This window comes from Phyllostomus discolor, chromosome 4 (assembly GCF_004126475.2).
Source record: "Phyllostomus discolor isolate MPI-MPIP mPhyDis1 chromosome 4, mPhyDis1.pri.v3, whole genome shotgun sequence".
Taxonomy (NCBI): Eukaryota; Metazoa; Chordata; class Mammalia; order Chiroptera; family Phyllostomidae; genus Phyllostomus; species Phyllostomus discolor.
Window position 1 is genome coordinate 151,097,916 of NC_040906.2, and position 23,918 is coordinate 151,121,833.

At 46.6% G+C, this 23,918-nt stretch overlaps 1 protein-coding gene across 8 annotated transcripts in view; it reads left to right on the forward strand.

The window, feature by feature from the left end:
* The window catches only part of ANKRD6 (ankyrin repeat domain 6), a 174,045-nt gene extending 151,978 nt beyond the window's left edge, over positions 1-22,067 (forward strand). For 2 of the 8 annotated variants that reach the window (XM_036024466.1, XM_036024467.1), the window contains exons 6-17: positions 832-930; positions 2,534-2,632; positions 4,413-4,511; positions 5,660-5,737; positions 9,377-9,481; positions 10,378-10,476; positions 10,764-10,898; positions 11,228-11,413; positions 11,892-12,044; positions 19,079-19,192; positions 19,876-20,002; positions 21,145-22,067. In XM_036024466.1, coding sequence (XP_035880359.1) covers positions 832-930; positions 2,534-2,632; positions 4,413-4,511; positions 5,660-5,737; positions 9,377-9,481; positions 10,378-10,476; positions 10,764-10,898; positions 11,228-11,413; positions 11,892-12,044; positions 19,079-19,192; positions 19,876-20,002; positions 21,145-21,716 — 1,866 coding nt within the window. In that variant the 3' untranslated portion in view covers positions 21,717-22,067. The remainder of the gene's footprint in view (positions 1-831; positions 931-2,533; positions 2,633-4,412; positions 4,512-5,659; positions 5,738-9,376; positions 9,482-10,377; positions 10,477-10,763; positions 10,899-11,227; positions 11,414-11,891; positions 12,045-19,078; positions 19,193-19,875; positions 20,003-21,144) is intronic. The other 6 variants (XM_028510483.2, XM_036024468.1, XM_028510485.2 and 3 more) reach the window with 4 other exon arrangements.
* The last annotated feature ends 1,851 nt before the right edge of the window (positions 22,068-23,918 follow it).

The window sequence follows — 23,918 nt, forward strand, 5'->3', positions numbered from 1 at the left end:
TTCTGGTTACTTTTCCAGGGGTGAAGCAGCAGCCTTGCAGGCCCTACTCTCCTAGTCTCAGAAAGTCTGTTTATGAATTCTTTCTGCAGGATTGCTGTGGGCCTTATTCGGACCCTTGGCTGTTGTTTTGATGTGGCATGTTGAAAGTAGAGGGTCTCTATCTGTCAGCTAAGTGACAGACACAATTGTATTGCCTGTGATATGGGGATCTTTTCCATAGTTCAAATTTGGTTGCTTTAAGAAAAAGACAAGAGTGGACGATTTGAAAAAGGCTACAGTGTAGGCTAGAGGTGCCTAAGACTACGTGTAGCCTGCACGTAGGAGGTGGCCTGCTTTGCCCTCTTTCACTTCACTGGCACAGCATTGTAGCCACAGCTTTGATTCACGCTGGGTGGGAATGACGAAGCCACCTCGAGAGGAATGTAACACGTGGACACGCACAGCATTTTACCATTAAGGAAATGCCCTCCTGGGCACTCAGAGTCGAGCCTCACAGCCTCAGCATCGCAGGGGCCATACGCCATTTAACAGGTAAGGAATTCAAGGCGGAGGACAGTAAGAGCCTTGACCCGTGGCTTTCAACTAGTGAGTGGCAAAGCCAGGACCTGGAACCAAGGCTGTGTCACAGATGTAACTCTACTACTGCCTGCTTGGGTTCCAAGTTCAGTGTTCTTGCCATTGACACCACCTCTGGGCCCGCTGATTAGGGAGCAGAGAACGTGAGCTCTGACCTGTCTTCTGTAAGTATCGCCCCCCGTGAGGCCCGCTCGGTGCAGGTCTGCGGAGCGCCACGTGGCTAACTTGTCCTCCCTTCTCTCGCCTCTCTCCAAGGCAGGGAACACGGCCCTGCACCTGGCCTGCCAGAACAGCCACTCCCAGAGCGCACGCGTCCTCCTGCTGGGCGGCTCCCGCGCCGACCTCAAAAATAACGTGGGTGAACAAAGCCAGCTTCTCTCGAGCTCTCTTGTGTCATCTTGGGAAATAACCCTGCAAGCATACTTGAGTGTTAACCTCTAGAAAATAAAAATGTGAAGTATCTGGGGACTATCTATAAAGTATTTTTTTTGCTAATTTTCTAAGGGGTCATTTAGGAGTGTGAAAAGGGGAAAGAAGGGACTTGGAAACAGCTTTTCTTCCATCCTGTTCCCCTCGCTCCTCAACCTCTATTTGCTTTATCATTCCCTGTACCCTGTGTTGGTGAATGGATCTACGACCCCTCTAAATGTCTGGAGAAGGTCCCTGCCCATGCAGTGCTGTGCTGTTGGCAACTACTGGATGGTGCTGGCCAGGGAGGTTGTCTGAGGCTTCATGCCCAGTGTCTATAAAGCAAAGACTGAGGCATCCTTGGAATGAGCAGATGGGTCCATACTTCTGAGGAATGCCTGACCTAAGAGGCCACATGGGTGTCCCTCCTCTCTCCACAGGAAGTCCCATGCCTCAGCTCCTCCACTAGAGACTCTAGCAGGGGTGTCCAACCCACGGCCCGTGGTCCGCATGCAGCCTAGGATGGTTATGAATGTGGCCCAACACAAAAATCATAAATTTACTTAAAAACTTTTCTTGTTCATCAGTTTTTGTTAGTGTTTGTGTATTTACTATGTGGCCAAAGACAGTTCTTCTTCTTCCAGTGTGGCCCAGAGATGCTGAAAGGTTGGACACCCTGCAGGCATCTCTTTAGTAAGTGGCCTTGGCTGGGCCTCCCTGATTGGGGGCGGGCTCGTGTAAGGTGATTCTCAGAAAGCCCTGAACCTCAGCTGTGAGCTTGGCTCCTTCTTCATCTAGGTCTAGGGAGAAAGTTATGCTGAGTGCTCGCCATTTCTAGACAGAGCTAGAATGAAAATGTTAAGATCACCACAGAATGTCACAGTTTGTCCCCAGTTTTGCTGTTGTCCCCCTGGGACCCACTTTGGCCTGTGGCCACAAGGAAAATCTGGATCCTGAGTTTTTCTGACTACCCTTTGTTACGCCGTGTGACTGCTGCTTCATCAGCTCCCCAGACTACCTTGCTCTATATGGGATATTGGAGTCCAACTGAAATGGGATGCATCTTGAATTTTTTAGAACACACGTGATGTCAGCAACTGCCCCTGCGTCCCTGATCTCAGATCCGTGCTAGATCTGTGAAGGGAAAGGCTCGTTTCCAAAGCAGTGTTCCTGGTCCTTCTTCAGCATACTCGAGTCTTTGGGTTGTAGGAGAGGATGGGGTCAGTGGGTTCTTGCCAAGTGCTGGGGAAGCAGAGCCTGCCTTGGCTGTTGAGAAGGTCTCACAGGGGGCAGACAGCCAGCGTACAAAACCTGGACGTGGAGACTCGGTGTGGCGGGAAATCAGCAGGGCTGCAGACAGCAGCAGAGGTTGGGGCTATGAGTCTGGGAGTGGAGCATCCACAGTGAAAGAGATGCTCATAACTCAGCCTGACACTCTCTAAAGAGTATACGCTGGCCTGCCAGCTTTTAAATGACATTTTCTTTTGACGTTCACTGTTGCATTTTGTAACCACGCAGACTGTGCTCAGAGTGTGATTTCTGTCCGCAGGCAGGCGACACCTGTTTGCACGTTGCCGCGCGCTATAATCACTTGTCCATCATTAAGCTCCTCCTCAGTGCTTTCTGTTCTGTCCATGAAAAGAACCAGGTCAGTGCATGTGTCCTCCCTGTGGCTGCCGGGCCCCCTTCCCACAAGGCTGACTGCCAGGTGTGTTAGCACGAACCGGAGCAGAGGCTGCTGGGAGGCTCTCTGCTGGGATGCAGCCAGAGCTGCCTTTCCATGGGTGCACCTCCTAGAGAGAGCCTGCCCTTACCATTCCAGTGCCTGTCACCACATTTGCATAGTGAACATTTGCTGGAGATCCTGGGGGCGGGGTTTGTTTTAAATCTGACTTACAAGGAAACCCACAAGAACGTGGCTTAGTAAATAAGCAAGGGAATGAGGCTGCTCACCACTCGAGTTCTGTGCTTTGCACTGCCACTTTATGTGAGCTCACGGAGTCTCCGGTTGGTGTAAAATCGGGCACATCTTCTGTATCTGTGCCACATAATGGGCTTTTGTAATAAAGCTGTGACTATTACAGTGTTCTGTAGAAATGTGCTAGAGTTTCAGTAGTTATTTATATATTTTTAAATGTCTTGCTATTTGTTGATACCAAAGTAATGCGTTGTTTGGCTTCACCTGAGTTTGGGTGCAGATATTTGAAATTTAAAAAATAGATGGTTATATACCCTATAATGGTGGTTTCTAACCCTGGCTGCCCATAAGAATCAACAGGGAACTAAAGATACCATTACTAAATAACCACCCCTGTTTAAATGACCAGAATACCCAGGGAACAGCCTCAAGTGTGCAGTTAGGCGTGAGAACCACTCATTGACTAAATCACAAAATTGCCATTCTACAGCTCCCACTAGCCAGTGTTTCTTAACCTTTGTGGCACGTTTCAATCGCCTGGGAGCTTTGAGAAATCACCGTGCCCAACCCACACTCCAGACCAATTAAATCGGAATGTCTGGGGTGGGGCCCAGGCATCTGTAGTTTACACAGCTCCCCACCCCCCCGCCACACAGCTAAGCGGTTCTGCAAGGAAATAACATCCCTTCGGCACTCGGTGACTAAATTTTCATGCTGTCAGGAAAAAAGTATCAGAGTGCTTTACCTGATTCCCTGATGGCAGAGAATGAATTGTTATACTTCACTTGTATTTGCCTGACTTATTTGTATCATTCTGTTTGGCGGGGGCATAAAACCCCAGCATTTGCATTTGAAATTGTCCAAATCCTCCTGTCAGAGCTGATTGTCTGAAAACATTCCTTGTGTAAAGAGAATATGAAAACTTGGGCTATTTGGTAAGAAGTTGAAAACAGCTGGCGTTAGGACGGATCCTCAGTCCCTCCACCCAACAAAGAGCACCGTGAGCCTGCGGAGCGATTCCCGGTAGCCCCTTCACATCCCCGCAGGCGCTGTAGAAGCAGCCACCTTCGTGGCACCTCCCGTGCTAGCACTCGGGAGCCAAGGGTTCTCTGCCCCGTCCCTGCCTTGGCGGTGGGGCATGGCCCAGAGCTCCAGGATGGCCGCTCTCGGCCCCTGGCTCCCTGCCGTCATCCTGCCTCAGGGGAAGGATGCAGGCCTGACCACTCGCAACAATCCCAACCGAGCACCATTCTGTCCCCCTGCACAAATTAACCCTGTGATTTTTGGTACCTTCAGTCAGAAGGGAATGTGATGTTTCTACATCATTCATTTAGTTTTACAGTCTTTAAGAAGAACCACAGAACATTTGAGCTGAGGGAGGGCCCTCTATCAGTCTTTAGCAAATCTTAGATTGACTGAAAAGCTGCCCCTGGGCCATGGGGCAAAAAGCTGGAGGGCTGTGGGCCGTGCTCAGGTGGGGTTTAGGGGGCTTTCTTCGGATTAATTTCAGGCTGGAGACACAGCGCTTCATGTGGCTGCTTCCCTAAATCACAAGAAGGTGGTTAAAATCTTGCTGGAGGCTGGAGCAGATGGGACCATCGTCAATAATGTAAGTGGAGTTGCAGCAGTGGTTTCTGAAGCCCTTTCCACCCCTTTCTAGAAGAGGGCGTGCTGTTCCCACCTCACCTCCTGCAGACCCTGAGGGCACACACCTGGGGCCCTCAGGGGTGGGCTCAGGGAGCCCTGTGCTCTTAGCAGCCCCATGAGGGGACAAGTCCTGAGGGCTCATCTTTACATTCCTAGCTGAAGCACGCACACCCTGGTGTGAGAGACATCTGGGATGACTAAGCTAACAAGTGGAAGTTACTGAATACAGATGTGGTCCTCAAAAAACGACCACATAGCATCCATCATCCTCAAACTTTTAACTCCTTCCCCTCCAAAATGGCTGATCTCAGTTTACCTTCCCTCTCAGTATCTCCTCCCCTCCTCCCCACCCTCCTCTTCTCATTCCGCTCCTATAGCAGCCGCCAGCTCAGACACCCGTTTTTAAGGCCGCTCTGTGGTCTCTGCCCTCCTGAAATGTTAGGCTCAGCGGGGGCGGAGTACTTGTGTGAGTGTCCGGGGTGGCCAGGGTGTCGAGGCTGCTGAAAGCTCCCGACTCTAGATTGCCCTTTCTTCTCACAGTTCCAGTCACCTGTATCGGGTAGTAACTTAGGGCATCTCTCCCATGACACCTTGAACACCTTTCCCATCCTTTGAGTCCCACTGTTAGCGACTCTTGGTTCTTGGCTGAATCTCCCTAGAGCCTCCACTACGGCCATAGCTTCCTAATTGGTTTTCACAGTCCAGCTCCCGAGACTCCGGCTGGGCCCTCATCTGCCCTTCCCAGTGTCTGCTCCCTTGTTCTCCAGGGAAATTCATTGCTTGGCTGAGTTTTATGATCCTCTGAGTTTCCTCAGCCGGAATCTTCCACCCTGACCCTGCGTGACTCTTCCCTTCCCTCATCTCTTTTCCAGAAAGCACGCCTCAGTGGGCAGTGCCCCAACCTCTGCCCCCTGGAGCACTGAGTGCCCCCAGGTCAGCACTTCCCTCTCTCGCTGCGTCCTCAGGTGTGACGTGGCTCCTGCGCTGGGAGGAGGCTCAAGAGCAGGACCGCATCACACGTGTGTTTTGTGAGCACGTGTAGGTGTGGGTATGACTGAGTGCAGGGCTGGTGGCCGGTGCTCACTCGCCCTCCCCTATGCCTTTCCTCAGGCAGGCCAGACCCCGCTGGAGGCTGCCCGCTACCACAATAATCCAGAAGTCGCTCTTCTCCTCACTAAGGCTCCCCAGGTAGGATTTACTGCATTTTCCATTGTATCAATTATGTGGGGCTACATAAAGTCATGGGGACTCCCTGCTTGCAATCTGCTGAAGCCAGTTCAAACTAAGGTATTAAATAGGGGACCACCAGACCTACTAACCAGGCAGTGGGACACGTGGGAATCCCCGTGGGCTGCCAGGATCACTGGAACCAGTGGCTGTGGGCCCGTTTTGTCACTACCAGCTCCCTGGACTGTAACCCCCCAGGTACTCAGCCAAGAAAAAGTTCCAGTTTAAAACATCACACGAGAGTTTGGGGCGAGTGCCCCGAGCGAGTGCGGCAGATGGCTGCACCCACTTGACCTTGGGGTCAAGGAGCATCTTCTGGAGAAAGGTGGGAGGGAGGGGCCCATTCTGAGCAGACAGAGCCATAAATGTCCACTTAGAGGCAGTTAAGTACAGTGTAGTTTTCTTTTTTATTAAATGGTGGTATTTTGGTTCTCAGTTTTAAAAAAAGATGATTCATATCATTTGAGTTGAGTGATAATTTATAAGCACCCTGAAATAACTTGTTTCTTCGTACTATCTTCCGCTGACACATGACTTTTGTGTAATTGTGTCGACAATGTGTACGCCCTCGTGTAGTCCGCCCTTTGTTCCAACTGTAATAAGAAAATGTTCTGCAGTCATCACAATTATTCATCATAGTAGTAGTCTTTTCTTATTGCTGTCTATATTTTATTGAACAATTTCCTTAATGTAGGACATGCAGGTTGTTTCGCAGTTGGGGTTATTCTGTGCCACATTATGGAAAACACTGATTTGCTTCCACCTCATTCTGGCTGCTGCCACAGGAAGACAGAGAGTCAGGGAGCCCCGGGAAGATCCTGGACACAGCTTGCGGCCTCACAGCTCAACTCCAGTCAGCCCGGGCTTCTGCATGGCCTTGATATCACCCAGGTTTTAAAAATGTGCCCGATATAAGCAATTGTGGGAAATGGTTAAGGTTTTTGTCTTTCGCAAAGTTGACCGAGGGGTTGGTCCTCCTCAGTGGTTTGTGGAAGTCCACAGAGCCCCTGAAAGGTGCAAGTCAGTGCTCCTCTGGGGAGAGGCTCCACCTCACTCCAGTTATTTACAAAGAAATCGTCAGTGGAATCCATCCGTGAACCGAGAAAGAAAGATGCTAGTCTCTCATGGACCAAAAAGGACAGGGTGCTGTGTAAGTGTCAGAACCCATCAGTTATCTGGCATTTCAGTGCTTGGCGTTTTGATGGACAGTCCGCCAAGTGCTCACCATATGAAGATCGTCATGTCGTGTGGGGGAGAGGGTCCCAGGCACACCCAGACTGATGGGTTTGTCTTCCAGATCCCGAGCGTCTCAGTTCACAGGGAAGATTTACCGTTGACAGTTTTCCTATGTGATTGTCTTTAGTGTTTCTATTAAAAAGTGACCGCAGCCAAGTTTTTCCACACCTATATTGAATAGCAAATACGATAACATTTCATGAAAGTTTATTTTAAACAATGGTACATGATAAACCCTATTCTCAACACAAAGAAGGATGTTGGGATATGCATAAAAGTGTATATCTGCTGTTCTATTGTTTCGTAGTTACAGAAATAGTCTACTGTTTGTCTGAAATAAGAAATCCCTTTGCCTTGGTTCTTGAGGTGACCATGGATTTCAGTGGTGCCCAGCAGTACTAAGGGTATTTTTTCCTAAAGCTTTAAGATCACTATGCCCCAATTCCTGTGAATTGGAAAAGATCGATGACATTTCATTTGGTAAATGTCTGATTTTTCATGGGCTAGTAACATGGTCTGTGGAGGAGTTTTCCTGAGGATTATGTTTGGTTTGGGTCACTTCTGAGTGTCTCTTCTCATTTTTGATTGACGTGCGTCCAACGTGCTTCCGAAAGTGAATTCCAGGCTGGTTCTGGTGCTGCGCGCCTGGGTGAGCGACAGGCACCAGTCACTTCCTCTCACCAGACTTGGCTTTCCAGTGAGTCTGAACGTAGCTTCAGAAATGGCTCGGGACAGGGGCTCTCAGACTTTGGTTGAAGGGTCCTTTTGCATTTCAAAATGCTTTGGAGGCTTACAAGGAGCTTTGTTTATGTGAGTTTTATCTATCAACAGTTAGCATATTTAAAACTGAACTTGAGACATGTTAAAGATGTTTATTTTAAAAATTAGAAGTCCATTTTGTGTTCATAGAAATGGCATTGTGTTGTGAAAAACTATTTTTCAGAACAAAAATTAGGAAGAGCAGCATTGTTTTACATTTTCACAGATCTCCGTACCATCTTACCTAGAAGATAGCAGGATTCATCTCTTTCTGCATGCAGTCTATTGCATTATCTCATATGCAGCCCCTGGTAAATGCCACTGTACCCTCACGAAAGGACAACAGTGAAAAAGGCCACATTGTCCTAATAGTAGGAAAACAGTTTCAATCTCATGGACCCAGGAGTCCCTAGACTTTCAGAACTGCTGGCTTAGGGCATGAGAATGGGGTTTAAAAATCAGCTGTATTCACAAGCAGATATTGTCAGGGGTTTTCCCTTTTTGGGGTCCCCACTGCCCATAGAGGTTCTTTCTGTTGTAATGGTGTCACCTAAAGACAATGAACACAAGAAGAAAGTCTGGAACTGAGATGAAAAAGACTATGCTGAACTTCAGAGAGCCCTTATCTATTTATATAAGAGGACAATAAAATGTTTTGTTGCAGAAAAATAGTGTGACCTGGAAAAGCATTTTCGCTTTCCAGACCTCTTTGGTGAAAGGGGTGAACCCTGGACGTGGGGGCAGGGGGTGGGAGCAGGGTGGGGCAGGGTGGGGCAGGGTGTGGAGCCGAGCCAGTGAAGCTTTCCAGCAGCTCAAAGATCCAGCAGCCCAAGGTGGGCAGGGAGGTGGCTGACAGTGACTGAGGGTCCAAGGTGCACGCCACCTCCTTTGCCTGCGTTAATCCCAACCCTTCCTGCATTTATGTTTGAGGAGATAGAGCAAGAGGTATGAGGTAACTTGCCCAAAGATCCTCCTGAGGGCAGCCAGGTTCCACCCTCGGCCGGTCGGGCCCCAGGTGCCCTCTCCTGTGCCCATCCCACCTCTTTGCATGCTGAAGGGGCCGACCAAATGCTTCCTTTGGGGAAAGAAATTCCTGCCCCATACTTGGCACCATGGATCGTAGATGCACCTCAGTAATTTTTAATCAAATCGTGCATGACTTGGATATGGTTTTGCCGGGAGAGCATCCGATGGGTTGTTTTGGGCCGAGTGTACCAGACAGTGAGTGAGTCCGTGCCTAGCATGGAACAGCTGCATTGCACAGCTTCAGGGGACACTATTCACGTCCTAGTTTCTACTCCATGTGAGTGGCGCCCTCTGGAGTTAAGCAGTGCACAACCTGCACACACCTACGTGGTGGCCCAGGCCTGGAGCATAAATGCCTGTTAACTGTTGTGGACTGTCAGCCCCTTAAGGTCAGGGACAATGTCCATCTCTGGGTCTCCACAGACCAGGGAGGCATTGCAGGTGGTCTGAGGTGCTTGCTGTGAATGCTTGGTGTCTCCTGCTAGGCTGGAAGCTCCGTGAGATCAGAGTGCCAGGTCCAACAAATTCTCTCACGCCATTGCTGCACTGGTGTGTAACGATGCCTCTTGCCTCCTTCAGGTCTTGCGCTTCAGTCGTGGGCGAAGCCTGAGGAAAAAGAGAGAGAGGCTCAAGGAAGAGAGGCGAGCGCAGTCTGTGCCAAGAGATGAGGTGGCACAAAGCAAGGTGGGGGGTAGCCTTCCCGCCCCTCCCCAGCTGCACCTACTCTCAGAGGGTGGGAACTACCTCCCCGCCTCCTGTGGGTTCTTCCGGCTGCTGCCACGCCCTCTCTGTCTCTTCCTTTCACTGGGGTCCTTCAAACTCTGGCCAGTCTGTTCCCTTTGGCATCATACCTCCGCCCCTCCAGGATTTCAGATTGTGTGCCTGTGTGTGCGTGTGTTGCCCATCTTTCCCCACATCCTTGTGTGGTTATTGTTTCCAGCCCATGGACCCTTGGCCTTCCCACTGCCACGTGGGCAGCGCTGCTTCTCGGACTCTGGGCCCGTAATTGTGTAGAACAGTGCCTTTCTGAGTGTGGTGTCCACAGTGTCATTCGGGCCCTTGTTAGGAATGCAAATTTGGGCACCTCACCTCAGACCCACCGGAGCAGAAACTCCGGGGTGGGGCCCAGCCATCAGTGTGCGAACAGGCCCTCCCGGGGGTTCTGGTGCAGGTCACATTGTGAGAACCAGGAGTGTAGGTGGCTTTCCTCTCTTTCCACTTAGGGAAGGGACACCGGCTCTGCACACTAGGAACAGTGTTCCCTGGGCAGACCACCCAGCAGCTCCCTCTTCCCCACTGACCCCTGACTGGGCACCGTGTGTGGACAGCTTGCACTGCTGTAGTGAAGCAAGGTTTTTCAGCTCTGCCACGAGGCAGGCTAGGATATGGAGCGAACTTGGGGCACACAAGCACTTATTCTCCTGTCTGTTATTTCACAGTCCCCTCATCGATTTCCAGGGTTAAGGCACTGTAACGCTGATTATGTTCGTGTGTGTGAATTATACATATTAATTTATAAAAGTTCTCACAAGAACCAGAAACATGGTTTGGTTTTGTTTTGTTTTTTTTTTTCATTTCAGAGGGTTCTCTCTGCTATGAACTGTGAGGGTCCAAGTTCCAGGAATGAGTGGAGTGGTTTCTTGTTGAACTGCAGAAGACCAGAAATCTCTAATGCTGAGGTGTTTTTTGTGTGTGATAGGTTCCTGAAGTTCATGTATAATTAGACCCAAGATTATATTTTAGTTTGGCACCTAGTACATAAAAGCTAAATATTCAGCTGACTGGGAAAAATGAGCATGTTCAGTGACGACCACCAAGCAGTGCGCCCATGGCTGAAATTTGTCACTGGCAGAGGTTCCCATGGGTCCTGTGGTAGATGGAGTCCTGCACACAGAACTTTATACCATGACTGAAAAAGGCCAATGGGGCAAGTAGAACACATTTCTGGGCTTTTTTTCTTCTGTAGGGAAGTGTCTCGGCAGGAGACACCCCCAGTAGTGATCAGGCTGCACCCAGAAAAGAAGAGGCCAGAGAAGATTTCCTGTCAGCCTCCCCAGAACCCCGAGCGAAGGACAACAGGCAGAGAAAGTCAAGGCCCAAGGTCAGGAGGCACGCAAAAGCAGCCCAGACAGGGCTGGGAAGCTGGCTGGCGGAGGGCCCTGGGATAGCGTCATGCCCAGCAGCTCAAACGCTCCTTCACTTGGCTGTGTGGTTCGGAGCCAGAGCACGGAATTGAATCTGGCTGACGTCAGACACAGGATTGTGCTGCTGGGTCTCCTTGGACGTGTGGTGCTCGGAGTAGAGCGCATGAGGCAAAGAATGCACGGCAGGGTTCTCTGCCCACATGTGGATGAGGTGGGAGCCACTGGCTGGGGGTCAGTCTTGCAGTTGTCACAGTGTTGAGGGGTGTCATCTCTTCCTCTCCCACAGGTATCAGCGTTTTCTGACCCCACCCCACCTGCAGACCAACAGCCAGGACACCAGAAGAACTTGCACACTCATAGTCACCCTAAAAAGAGGCCCAGGCATCAGTGTTCACCTCCACCCCCTCCCCATGAGTTCAGGGCATACCAGCTCTACACGCTGTACCGGGGCAAGGACGGGAAAGTGATGCAGGTACCTGCTGAGCCCTGTCGGGATGTGTGACTGTAGGCCTGCTGCAAGCTTGTGTGTTAAACCGCATATCCAAGGGCTGATACTCACTTAGGCATTGGCTTAAGTAGGTGTGAGCTTTGGAGAGAAGGCAGAGGGCCCACCCCACCTAAACAGTGAGATGCACTCCTGTTGCTTAGGCCCAGGCCACGGAGGGAGAGGTGGTGACAAACTTTTCTGCACCGTCCTTCAGTGACCAGATTATTTTGAGGGCCCAGAGCAGATAAAAGCAGCCTGAGGACTGGGACCACATGACCTTCTGACTCTTCCCAGTGCCTGATGAACCCAACACTTGGCCTGGGAGACACTCCACAGTGTCAACTGGGCTGAGTCTGTCTCTGTCATCTGTGCCGCCCGCTGCACTGACAGCCCAGGATGAGTACTGAATGCTGGTTTTTGAAGGAGTGTGTGTTGGATTGACTCCTTTTTTGTTGCTTCTTAGGCACCAATAAATGGTTGTCGATGTGAGCCCCTCATCAACAAGCTGGAGAATCAGCTGGAAGCGACTGTGGAGGAGATCAAAGCAGAGCTGGGATCCGTTCAGGATAAAATGAACACAAAACTGGGGCACATGGAGAATAAGACCCAGCACCAAGTGAGTGAGTCGCCCAGCCGCCCGCCTCGTGGTGCTCTGGGAGAGAGTGTGATGGGGAGACGCTGAGCGCTCCTTCTGGTCCACAAACCCCGCCCCCGAGCATGGGGGGTGGGGCTGACAGGGAAGAGGCCTGCTTGTGTTGCTGTACTAAAGCCTGTTCATTTAAACTAAACAAACAGACAAACATGTTTCATTTGCTTCTGTTTATAAAAGTAATATATACCTACTACAGAGCATTTCTTAAAAATATGAAAATTAGAAAGGAAAATACATCACCTATACACCCACCCTGAATTAAACAGCATTGTTAATATTTGGGTTTATTTTCTTCCAGTCTTTTTATGTGTCTATGTACTCTATAACCCTTTCCTATTAGGCACAAAATTAAAATAATCACATCTATAGTATATTCCTCTTCCAACTTTTTATCTGGAAATTTTCCAAACGCAGACAACAGTTGGAGTAATAGTATAACGAATGCTCATACGCCCTCCACCCAGTGCGGCCGTGTTTGCTCTGCATCTCTCACACGCTTTTTCCTCCTGCTGAACTGATGGAGACTCAGTTGCAGACCCTCCCGACACCCGCCTCTGTCGCAGAGTGCACTGGCTGCGGTGAGGACTCTCACCTTCAGAACAGAACACCATCATCACATCTGAGAAGATGAATAACAGTTGCAATCTCCAGTTCAGAGTTTCTCAGTGCTCCCAAGATAGTTTTTTGTTGGCTGGGTTTTTTCCCCAAAATTATAAGAAAAAGATTATTTAGAAAGTTACAGAGATTAGTAGAAGTGAGCCAGCTGGGCTGAGTAGGCTCAGCAAACAAGTTACAGAAGCCCAAGGAGGGCTGTTGGAGCTTAGGAGAGGGAAAGGCAGAGGTAATGCCTGGGGGGAGGAAGGAGAGGGCGAAGGGAAAGGCGTGGGTGTGCTCCTGAGAGGGAGAGTACCTGTTTGCTTGTTTTTTAAATTTTATTTTTCAATTACAGTTTACATTCAGTATTACTTGGTATTAATTTCAGGTGTACAGCATAGTGGTTTTTTAATCTGGTTTTCATTTTTATTCCCAGCCCAGGACCCAGTGAATCCTTTGTGCACTTGTGTTATTTCTGGGGTCTCCTTTAATCTAGAGCAGTCCCCAGTCCCTTCTTCAGCTTTTTGTTCCCTCCAGCAGTATCGACTTTTAAGAGTCCAGGGCGATTGTTTTGTAGGATGTTCTATATTCTGGATTTTTCTTTCCTTTCCTTTTTTTTTTCCCATAGGAATGCATTTCCCTCAACATTTAATTATGAATTTTTTCAAGAATAAAGCAAAGTTGAAAAAATTTTAGTGAACACTTATATGCCCAGCATCTAGATTTAAACAGTAATATTTTCCTATATTGGCTTTGTCACAGTCACCCATCTACCCACTCCTCTATCTAGCTATCAGTTTTCCTTGCATGTTTAAATAAACTGTGTTACAGCAGTGTCAGACTCACAGGACGGGTGCAGGGACAGCACAGAGTCCCTGCACAGGCCGCTCCCAGTTTCAGTCTCCCGTTATCCACGTCTTCTGTCCGCATGGTACACTCGTCATGACCTATGAAATGGTGTTGACACGTTTTTTGTTAGATCCATATTTTATTCCGATTTCCTTAGTTTTTCCATAATATCCTTTTTCTGTTCCAGAATCTATTACATTTTTTAGTTGTCTTTTCTGCTTAAGCTCCTCTGAGCTGTAATAGTTTCTCAGACTTGGTTTCTGATGACCTTGGCAGTTTTGAGGAGCACTGGTCAGGTATTTTGTAGAATGTCTCTCAATTTGGGTTTATCTGATATTTTCCTCATGATTCCTTTGGTGTTATGGGTTTTTGCACAAAAGGCCACAGAAATCAAGTGGCATTTTCAACTAGTTCTATTTGGTAATGAGTAATAATATTTCTTATGAGTAATAACATTAACTTCTGCAAATTGGCTAATGACTTCATGAAATTTATCTTTGCTTCATAGTTAAAGGACATTTGACTCATACTTGATTAAAGAACACTTTTTATTTTTTAAAGACTTTATTTATTTTTAGATAGAGGGAAAGGGAGAGAAAAATAAAGGGAAAGAAACATCAATGTGTGGTTACCTTTTGAGCTCCCTTACTGGGGACCTGGCCCACAACCCAGGCATGTGCCCTGACTGGGAATCGAACCAACGACCCTTTGGTTCACAGGCCCGCACTCATTCCACTGAGCCACACCAGCCAGGGCACACTTTTTATTTTAATTTTGAAAATCTATTACTTTTTACATAAAGTAACAGATGTGAAAATTTCACAGGAAAGGTAAAATTATACTGCTCTTATACCTATAGGAAAAGATGTTCAATCTTGCTGTAAAAATTCAAATTAGCATTATACAATAGTATTTTTACTTCTCAGATTATCAGAGATCAAAGAGTTTGATGATATAATATGTGGGTAAGGATGTAGGAGAGCAGGAATTCCAATATATTGCAGATAGAAGTATAGATTAGAGTACCCCTTAAAATGATAGCAGTAGCCATCAAAATTACAAATGCACATGCTTTTTTGGTTCTGCATTCTTTTTTAAATCACTTTATTTTTCAATTACAGTTCACATACGATATTATGTTAGTTTCAGTTGTACATACCAGTGGTCAGACATTATATAACTTCCTAAGTGTTCATCGTGATACATGTCATACCCATCTGACACCATGCATAGTTATTAGAATATTATTGACTGTGTTCCTATGCTCTACTTGATATCCCTATAACTGTTCTGTAACCATCAATTTGTACTTCTTAATCCCTTCACCTTTTTCACCCAGTACCCCCAACCCTCCTACCACCTGGCAACTGTCAAAATGTTCTTTGTATCTGTTTTTGTTCTGCTTGTTCATTTATTTGGTTTTTAGGTTCAATTGTTGATAGATATGTATTTATTGCCATTTTATTCATATTTTTATCTTGTTTCTTAAAAAAGACTTGTTAAGATTTTTAAAAATATTTATTTATTCTAAGACAGAGGGGAAGGGAGGGAGAAAGAAGGGGAGAGAAACATCAGTGTTGCCTCTCACACATCCCACACCAGGCCTGCAACCCAGGCATGTGCCCTGACTGGGATCAAACCAGCGACTGTTTTGTTCACAGGCCTGTGCTCAATCCACTGAGCCACAGCTGGGGCTAAGATTTCATATTATACTAGTTGATGGTGGTGAACTCTTTGAGCTTTTTTTTTTGGTCTGGAAAGCTCTTCATATGTCCTTTGATTCTAAATGATAGCTTTTGCTGGCTAGAGTAATCTTGGTCGTAGATTCTTGCTTTTCATCACTTTTAATATTTCTTGCCAATCCCTTCTGGCCTGCAGTTTCTGTTGAGAAATCCACTATGGGAGCTTTACAGTTTTATGGGAGCTTTCTTGTAGGTAATTAACAGTTTTTCTTGCTGTTTTAAGAGTCTCTCTTTGTATTTAACCTTTAGCATTTTATTTATGATGTGTCTCTGTGTGGTCCTCTTTGGGTCCAACTTGTTTGGGACTCTCTGTGCCCCTGGACTTGTATGTCTATTTCCTTCGCCAAATTAGGGAAGCCACAACCCCACTGGTTTTTACAGCCAGCAGTTACAGAGACTTCTCTTTCTGGCACTGGAACCCTAGGCTGGGAGATGTGGTGTGGGGCTGAGGCTCCTCAGAGGGAACCTCTGCTGCTGCAGATTTTTATCTGGCACACATGGGTGTGGGTCCAACTTTTTCCATGTCTCTGCCCTCTCACCAGTCTCCATGAAGCGCTTGTTTAAATACCTAGTTATAGGACTTCCATTCAGCCAGATTTCAGGTGGTTCTGAATGATGCTTGTTCTATAGTTTAGTTGCAACTGTGATGTGGTTGTGGGAAGAGGTGCACTACGTTTACTTATGCCGCCATCTTGACCAGAAGCTCACTGGATGTGTTTGAGTTTCTCTGTGGTGTTAAGTTGTTCCCCTATCCCTGCATTTCTGTAAATTTAAAGTTAGGTCTAGAGCAGTGGTTCTCCAAGTGTCATCTTCAGAGCAGCAGCAGCAGCAGCAGCATCTAGGGACTTGTGGGGGGAAAATGCACAATTTTAGTCCTCAATACAGATATACTGAATTTAATTGAATTGTGAGTAAAATTTAGGGGGTGAGGTCTAGCAACCTATGTTTTAACAAGACCTTCAGGTAATGCCAGTGCACCTAATGTTTGAGGACCATTGGTCTAGATGTTTATTTAGGTTCAAGTTAAATGTGCTTTTTTGTAAGAATGCTTCATTGTTAATGATGTGAACTTCAGATTACATCATATCGGAGGCCCATGTCCCAAAGTCCCATCATCAGTGGTGCTCAGTTCGACCTCTTGGCTGAGGTGGTGACCACTATCTCACCATTGTACAGCTGCATTTTCCCTCCAAATTAATAACAAATGTATGATGGATATAATTTTTAAACCCAAAAAAAACTTTTAAAGAACTTCCAATATTAGTTTGATATGTTTACTGGGAAAAAATCACATTGCAGAACATCTTGACACTCTTCAGAGATCTTTTATTCTTGGTCTGGTATGTGTTCCGATAGGTTTTCTTCTTTATAGATAGTAATCTACAAGGTTATCACTTTTAAACAGAAATGGAACAGTGCTGTGCTTTTTTTGGCAGCTCATTATTAAGTTTAGTAAGCTGTCTTAGACACGTTAAGTACGGTGTACTTTATGATGCTGGTACACAAGTTCCTGTGGGGGGTGGGATTCCATAGTTACAGCTCCTGCTTTTTTCCATACTTTTACATTCTGAGTATTTCCCCATGTCCTGGCTTCATATCCCAGCATGATAACACAACATAGTTTATTTAACCATTCCTTTTTGTTAAACTTTAAAGTTGCTTATAATATTTCCAGTCATGTAATGCTATGATGAGCATTTACAGGCACAAACTTCTGATTGCTTCCCAGAGTATTTGCTCAGAATTAAGACACCTGAGTGTGAAGTTAAGAATATGTTTACTAGCCCTGGCTGGCGTAGCTCAGTGGATTGAGCTTGGGCTGGGAACCAAAGTATCCCAGGTTCGATTCCCAGCCAGGGTACATTCCTGGGTTGCAGGCCATAACCCCCAGCAACCGTACATTGATGTTTCTCTCTCTCTCTCTCTCTCTCTCCCTCCCTCCCCTCTCTAAAAAATAAATAAATATAAAAAAAAAACCTAACATGTCTGAAATAGAAATTAAAAAAAAAAAGAATATGTTTACTGCTCTTGATAATTATTGGCAAACTACTTAAGAAAAAGTTTGTACCAATTTACATCCTACCATCAGTGTCTCAGTTTCTGTGTCTACCCTTTGCCATTGTTTAATGTTATTATTTCTTGAAAGTTTTGGTCATATTGATTATGGACATTTAATTGCTTAATTTTTACTTCCTTGTTTGTCCATGAGATTGAACATTTTTTAATTTAAAAAATTTTATTTTTCAGTTACCGTTTACATTGAATTTTTTTATTAGTTTCAGGTGTACAGCACAGTGGTTAGATAATCATATACTTTACAAAGTGTTCCCCCAATATTTCCAGTTCCCACCTGGCATCACACAGTTACTACAATTCATTGACTGTATTTTCCATGCCGCACTTCACATCTCCATTACTCCTGTAACCAGAAATTTGGATTTCTCATCCTGTCACCTTCTTCTCCCAGTCTCCCAAGCCCTCCCCACTCTGGCAGCCTTCAGTCTGTTCTGTGTGTCTGTGTCTGTTTCAATTTTATTTGTTTGTTAATTTTGCTCTTTAAATTCTACATATGACTGAAGAGGTTGAACATTTTTAGGGTTTATTTGCTGTTTTCATTTAGTGGAAAGCCTGTTTAAGAAATCGTCTCTTAATATATTGGTTAAGACTGTTTGAGAATGAAAATCCACTTCAGCTAGCCTAAGCCCGAAGAGGCATGTATCGGGCGAGTGCTGCGATGTCTCGAGGACCTCTCTTCGGTTAAAGGAACATGACAGATTTGGGCATACACTCTCAGTCCTCATCCAGATCACAAGGAAAGGACGGTGGCCCAGCTGAGTCTGGTGCTCCGGCCTGGACTTGTCCAGCATGCCGGGAACAAAGCTGTGTGTTGACTTGGCTGCTCTAGGCAGAGCCCTCTATACCGGGGACGGTGAGGTGGGAGAGCGGGCCAGCCGTAGAAAACAGGAGAGCAGTTCACAGACAATCCTGAGGGCTGAAGAGACAAAGCAGAAGTACTCTCCACATCTCCAGAGCTGATCCTACTTTTTTTTATTTTTGAAAATCTGCGTGCGGAACCTTTGGCATGTCCTTGACAGGAGAGGACCTGACTGGTGAGCCGTTAGGGGCCAGCTGCCCCTCACAACAGCTTCCCTCGCTCCTCTGGACCTTGTCAGAGCAGGGGAAGTTCAGCTGTCCTGGGTGTTAGGGCCCTGCTGTACATGCCAAGGTGAAGAGGGGACCCAGAAGGGCATGTGGTTGAAAGGTAGTGACAATTATTTCTTCTCCGAAGCTGTCCCTTCAAACTCCTTCCACAGCCGCCTTCCTACTTGCTTTGACTACTTTTGATGATGCACCAAGAGGCTTTGTTCACTGGGAAAACTGGATAAAAGCCCTGAGTATTCAGCTTCTTTCACTACCTCTTGGGCAGCCACTGACATTTAAAAGGAGAGTAGCTCCATACTTTAAGAAGTAGTTTTTCCTTTCCATCCTAGTCATGGATATACTGTTCTGAGACCTGTAAAAATTCTCCTTTACCTACAAGGCCTGTACTGGCTCAAGTTTTATATACACAGTATATTCACAGTCTCTTAAACCCCTTAGGGACTTTAACAAGTGGGAAACAGAAGCATTGGCCTAAATGGAATTCTTAGTACTCTAAAAAATGAGAGTTCTGTGGCTACTACAGGAAAAGAGAATAGAACGGATGGTGGAGGTTGGCTTGCATTTTCCCCAGTCCCTGTATGGGCCCAGACCCCCTCAGGAGCCCATCCCCAGACTATCTCAGTCATGCACTCTCTGCCCATTGAATCCTAGATGCGCGTTCTGGACAAGTTGATGGTGGAGCGACTCTCAGCAGAGAGGACAGAGTGCCTGACCCGCCTGCAGCAGCACTCAGACACAGAGAAGCATGAGGGAGAGAAGCGACAGGTGAGAACCAGTATCTGTCAGCCCCTAACTGGTGATTTACCGCACTTGTCAATGATCAAAGACTGAGACCTATCCTCTGAAACTTAGAGGCTGAGCTCTCCTAAAAGTGTTTGCGTTACATAGCATGTTATTTGAATAACTCTGAAATGAAGTGAATCAGAACCTGTAGTTCAGTTCATGTTTGTTGCTGTGGCAACTGGTGGAGACTGAAAAGTTCATAGAACATGCTGGGAAAACGTGCTGTCTGCCCGAATCATTCCTGTGTGTTGTGTGTTTACCGGGCTGCTGCTGGGTTGAACAAGATTCGGTTCCTGCCCCGAGGGCACATGGTCTACTCAAGACCACAGACCTAACGGGAGCATTTGTGAGTGTGTGCAAGTTCATGCTCCTAAGTAGGCAGACACGCTTTGTTGGGAAGACCTGGGAAGCTTCAGTATTTGAGTTAAGGGGCTCCACGTGACTTGATGAAGACTATGGACAGTGTCAGCCTGGGTGAGAGGTGAGGCCTGGTGTGCAAAAGGTAGGAAGAAGAGTGTGTGTGGCCTGGGGGCAGGTGGGTTACCCACAACTTTGGGGCTTGTCAGGATGGTATCCTCAACTATCATAAGTAACAGGTCCATTCTTGATGTTCCAATTCATATACCATGTATTAAATTCACCTGATAATTCTGTGTGTTTTTTAGCTGTCCTTGGTGGATGAATTAAAAACTTGGTGCATGTTAAAGATTCAGCATCTGGAACTGAAGCTTTCTGGAGATTCTAGGGCCCCTAGGGCTAAATCCACACCATCTACTTGCGAGTCCTCTACAGGTAACCCACGTGCCGAGAGAGCGCCGTTCCTTCCAAAGGTGATGACACCCCCAGGTCTGGTTCCCTCCTGTCTCCGAAGGTGGCCCATATGACGGCCGTGGAAAAACCGATTGCCGAGTAAACTTGTAGGGGAGAACACCGGGTTTTGTCATTACTGTATACTCGGTTCCTATATAGCAGTAAAGCACTCCTATGTAAGTGTTTAAAAATGTTTGAGTGAAGGAATAAAAGAACTGTTATCATTGATAGCAGTGCTTCAGGTACAATGTCGATGGTGTCCGAGTGGGCCCCAGAGACGAGGGTTGTTGGTGAATGGACATCTTCCTCCTCGTCAGCGCCCCTGACTTTGTCCTTCTTTCCCCTTCCCCTGCGGGATTGGCCTCTTACCTTTGCCCAGCTCTGTGAAACCCCTTCAAGCACACTTCACACACTGAAGCTGCCTCAGGTGCTAGATAGGAGATGCTCCCAGCGAAGCACGTTTACCTGAGCCTCAGTGGTTAGCCCTTGGGTAATTTTGAAGACGTTCACATACTCAGTAAATAATTAGGCTTCCATGGGGGATTTTCATATGTGAAGTGTTTCATGTTACTGCAGACCATCTCTGGAACTGTGGTTTTATCTTCTTTATGATCATAACAATGGGGAAAATCCTTGGCAAATTTTTCATGCTACAACTAGTTATGGAGCTTGGCCTGGAGCTCTTTCCATGCTGGAGCTTGGGTCGAGGAACCACTACCCAGGGCTGTGGGGGGAAAGGACCCAGAGGTCAGAGAGCAGAGATGCTCATTCTCATTGATAAACACCTAGTTCTGTTTTGAGACACATGGTGAGCTGTGTCTCCTTAGCAAGCAAGAGATGCTGTACCCTAGAAGTAGGGTAGATGGAGACAGGCTAAAGGAAAAACTGGCAACTTTTTTTGGCTTAGATGCCACCAGCATGGTTAACACCCAGGAAAGATGTGACAAGCCATGGTGATGACCCGGGGAGAGGTGGAAGGAAGGGCAGAGAAGTTGCACCTTGTGGCTGGTGACTGGGAAGGCCGGTCATTTATCAGATTCTCGGGACTCTGAAAACCTGACCACAGCCACGTGACTGTGTGAATGTGGATTTGCTCTGACTTGTGTTTTTTCTTCCAAAACCAGGTGTGGATCCATCCGTGGTGACCGCAGGTCCAGTGGCAGCTTCGGACAGTTCCCCTCAGGTGGTCAGGCCCAAGGAAAAGGCCCTCAACACCACGGCTACTCACAGACTCCAGCAGGAGCTGTCTTCCTCAGACTGCACAGGCTCCCGACTGAGGAACGTCAAAGTCCAGACAGCCTCGCTGCCTTTGAAGGAGGCAGCGAGGGGTGACCCGCAGGCTGGGCCCTGTGTCGACAGAGGCACGCAAACCAAGAAGTCTGCGAAAAGTGGGCAGACAAGGCACCGAGCCCAGCACCCAGCACCCAGCAACACCTGCGGGCAGCCACCACCAGCAATGGGCAGCAAGCAGGCTGCCCCTCATGTTCGAGACACCTCCCAAGCTCTGGAGATCACACAGTACTTTTTTGAGGCTGTCGCTACGCAGATGGAAAAGTGGTATGAAAGAAAGATTGAAGAAGCACGAAGCCAAGCCAGCCAGAAAGCCCAGCAAGACAAGGCCACACTGAAGGAACATATTAAAAGTTTGGAAGAGGAACTTGCTAAGCTCAGGACTAAGGTGCAGAAGGAAAATTAGGACCTGGGAAGTGGCCCAAGAAAGGATTCTTGAGGATTTCTAGTTTTGCAACTGCAGAATAGTTATGCCCAAGGTGTCAGTTACTGTGCACGGAGCAGACTTGCCTTTAACAGATCACTGATTTCTAAAATGTGCCAGACACACACGTTTCCTATGCCCTGAAGTTATGAAGACTTCGACAATTAAACTGAAACCAGGGAAAGCTTGCTTAGTGTCAGGTTTCATTACAAATTTAAAACCTCAGTCCAGGTTCATCTGAAGTTCAAAAGCTCAGATTAAGTGAGCTACTAAGAAACTAATTGACGTGTCAGCCTAAACCCTGAAATTCAGGATGTACAAAATAACAGCAAGAAAAAAAAGTTAACCCCTTGTGAACTCCACTAGTCATGCATATAAACACACCTGCTGTGCCTAGATGAGAGTGTCATTCTGGGAAAGCGGTAACAGATGCGCTAAACCCTCTCTCAAATGCGTAATTCTCAAAATGCTGACATTTTAATCAGGTGAAAACCTATCAGATTTTGAGGAGAAAGACTTGCATGGTGCCACGAGACCAGTTTAGCTTAAAAGAAAATGTTTTGGCCCTGACTGGTGTGGACCCGTGCGTTGGGCGTTGTCCTGCAAACCAAAAGGCCGCTGATTCGACTCCCAGTCCGCAGGTGCCTGGGCTGCGCCCCCAGGTGGGGGTGTGCTGGAGGCAACCGATCGATGTTCCCCTCACACATCAGTGTTTCTCTCCCTCTCTCTCCCTCCCTTCTCTCTAAAAATAAATAAAAATCTTTTAAAAAATGTTTTCAAAAGTCAAAGTATTTTTAAAAATAGTTAATTGGATAATAGCACTGGGAATATTTGTTAATAATGAACTCATATTAGAAAGGTTCAAACATTTGATCATGGTTTCTATATTTTCAGCCAAAATTGTAGAAATACTACAGTCAATTAATCTTTGTGATTTTAAAGCCAATTAATGGAAAAAATTCACATAATTATCTGAAACTTATATAACCTATTCACAATCAAACCAGTTTATCTCAGAGTACCTTTCTGAATTTGAGCTTACTGGTCTGTACTTTGTAAAGAAATGAGGCTGTTTCTTGAAAGTATTTCATTTCTAATGGAGTTCTGTCATTAGAAAAAAACCTCAAAAGCTTTTCCACTGCTTTGTAGTGACTATGTCAAAGTAAATAATTCAGTAACTTGATCTAGACCCCATCATTTCCAGCTTCACATAGCTCTAAGGATTTTTCCCTGCTCTGTAGAATATACAGTTATAAAAGTAGCTTGGGTGTGTTTAATCTTTGAATTTAATTATCTTCCAAACTTCTTGTCCCTTGAAATGTGGGATTATATTCATCTAAAATTCCATGTATGCACAGAACCCTCAGTTCTAGTTCTATAAACTCAGGTACTGAGTAAGTATTGCCTGTAATTTTGAATAAAATGTTGCTCATTGAGCCAAAGAGAAAAGAAGGATGTCTTGCCATGGGAAACCAAAGTATGTCTTGAGCCTCTTTGCTTTTGCCTACCAAAGCTCACATTGTTTCTCTTTTTCTTAATAGCGACAATCTGTGGATATAGACATTCCCCGCAAATGTTGGCGTGTGTCAGCATTTGGAACCTGGACAAGGAGTTAGTTTGGTGCTCTCAGGCTCATTTTCATGTTGTGAGCTTGTCTTGTTTCTCAACTACTGTGTAGGTGGACAGTTCTTGCCCCAAGACTCTTTGGACTGCTACCTGTAGAGCTTCTTACTTTCCTCTTTCCATGTTCGGGATGCAATCACAGAATTGTAGAGCCAGATGGCAACTTCAGGCCATGGAGTGCTTTGTTGGGAAGTATGTTGATTACGTAACTCCTACCCAGCAGAAGCAGGCAGCATCATTGTGAACTAAATATTTTTGTCAAAGCCAGTTAGGGAAGAGACTAGGCAGTAAGGAGAAAGGTCAAATGCACCTCGTCTGAAGACGACACAGGTCTTGTCTCTCAAAGATGGGGAAACCTATTGTATCACAGAGGCAAGGAGAGAGCACAGGGTTGATCAGCCTTCCAACTCAGCTGGCAGCATCTCACCACCGATGCGCCAGCTTTTCTAACAACTGCACTTTCTCTGTTTTTGTTCCTTAGTGTCAAAAACTTAACTATAGGTCTGACGTGCATTTTTCCCTTGTGCTATGTACTAAAATAAGCAAATGCCACAAGAGTCG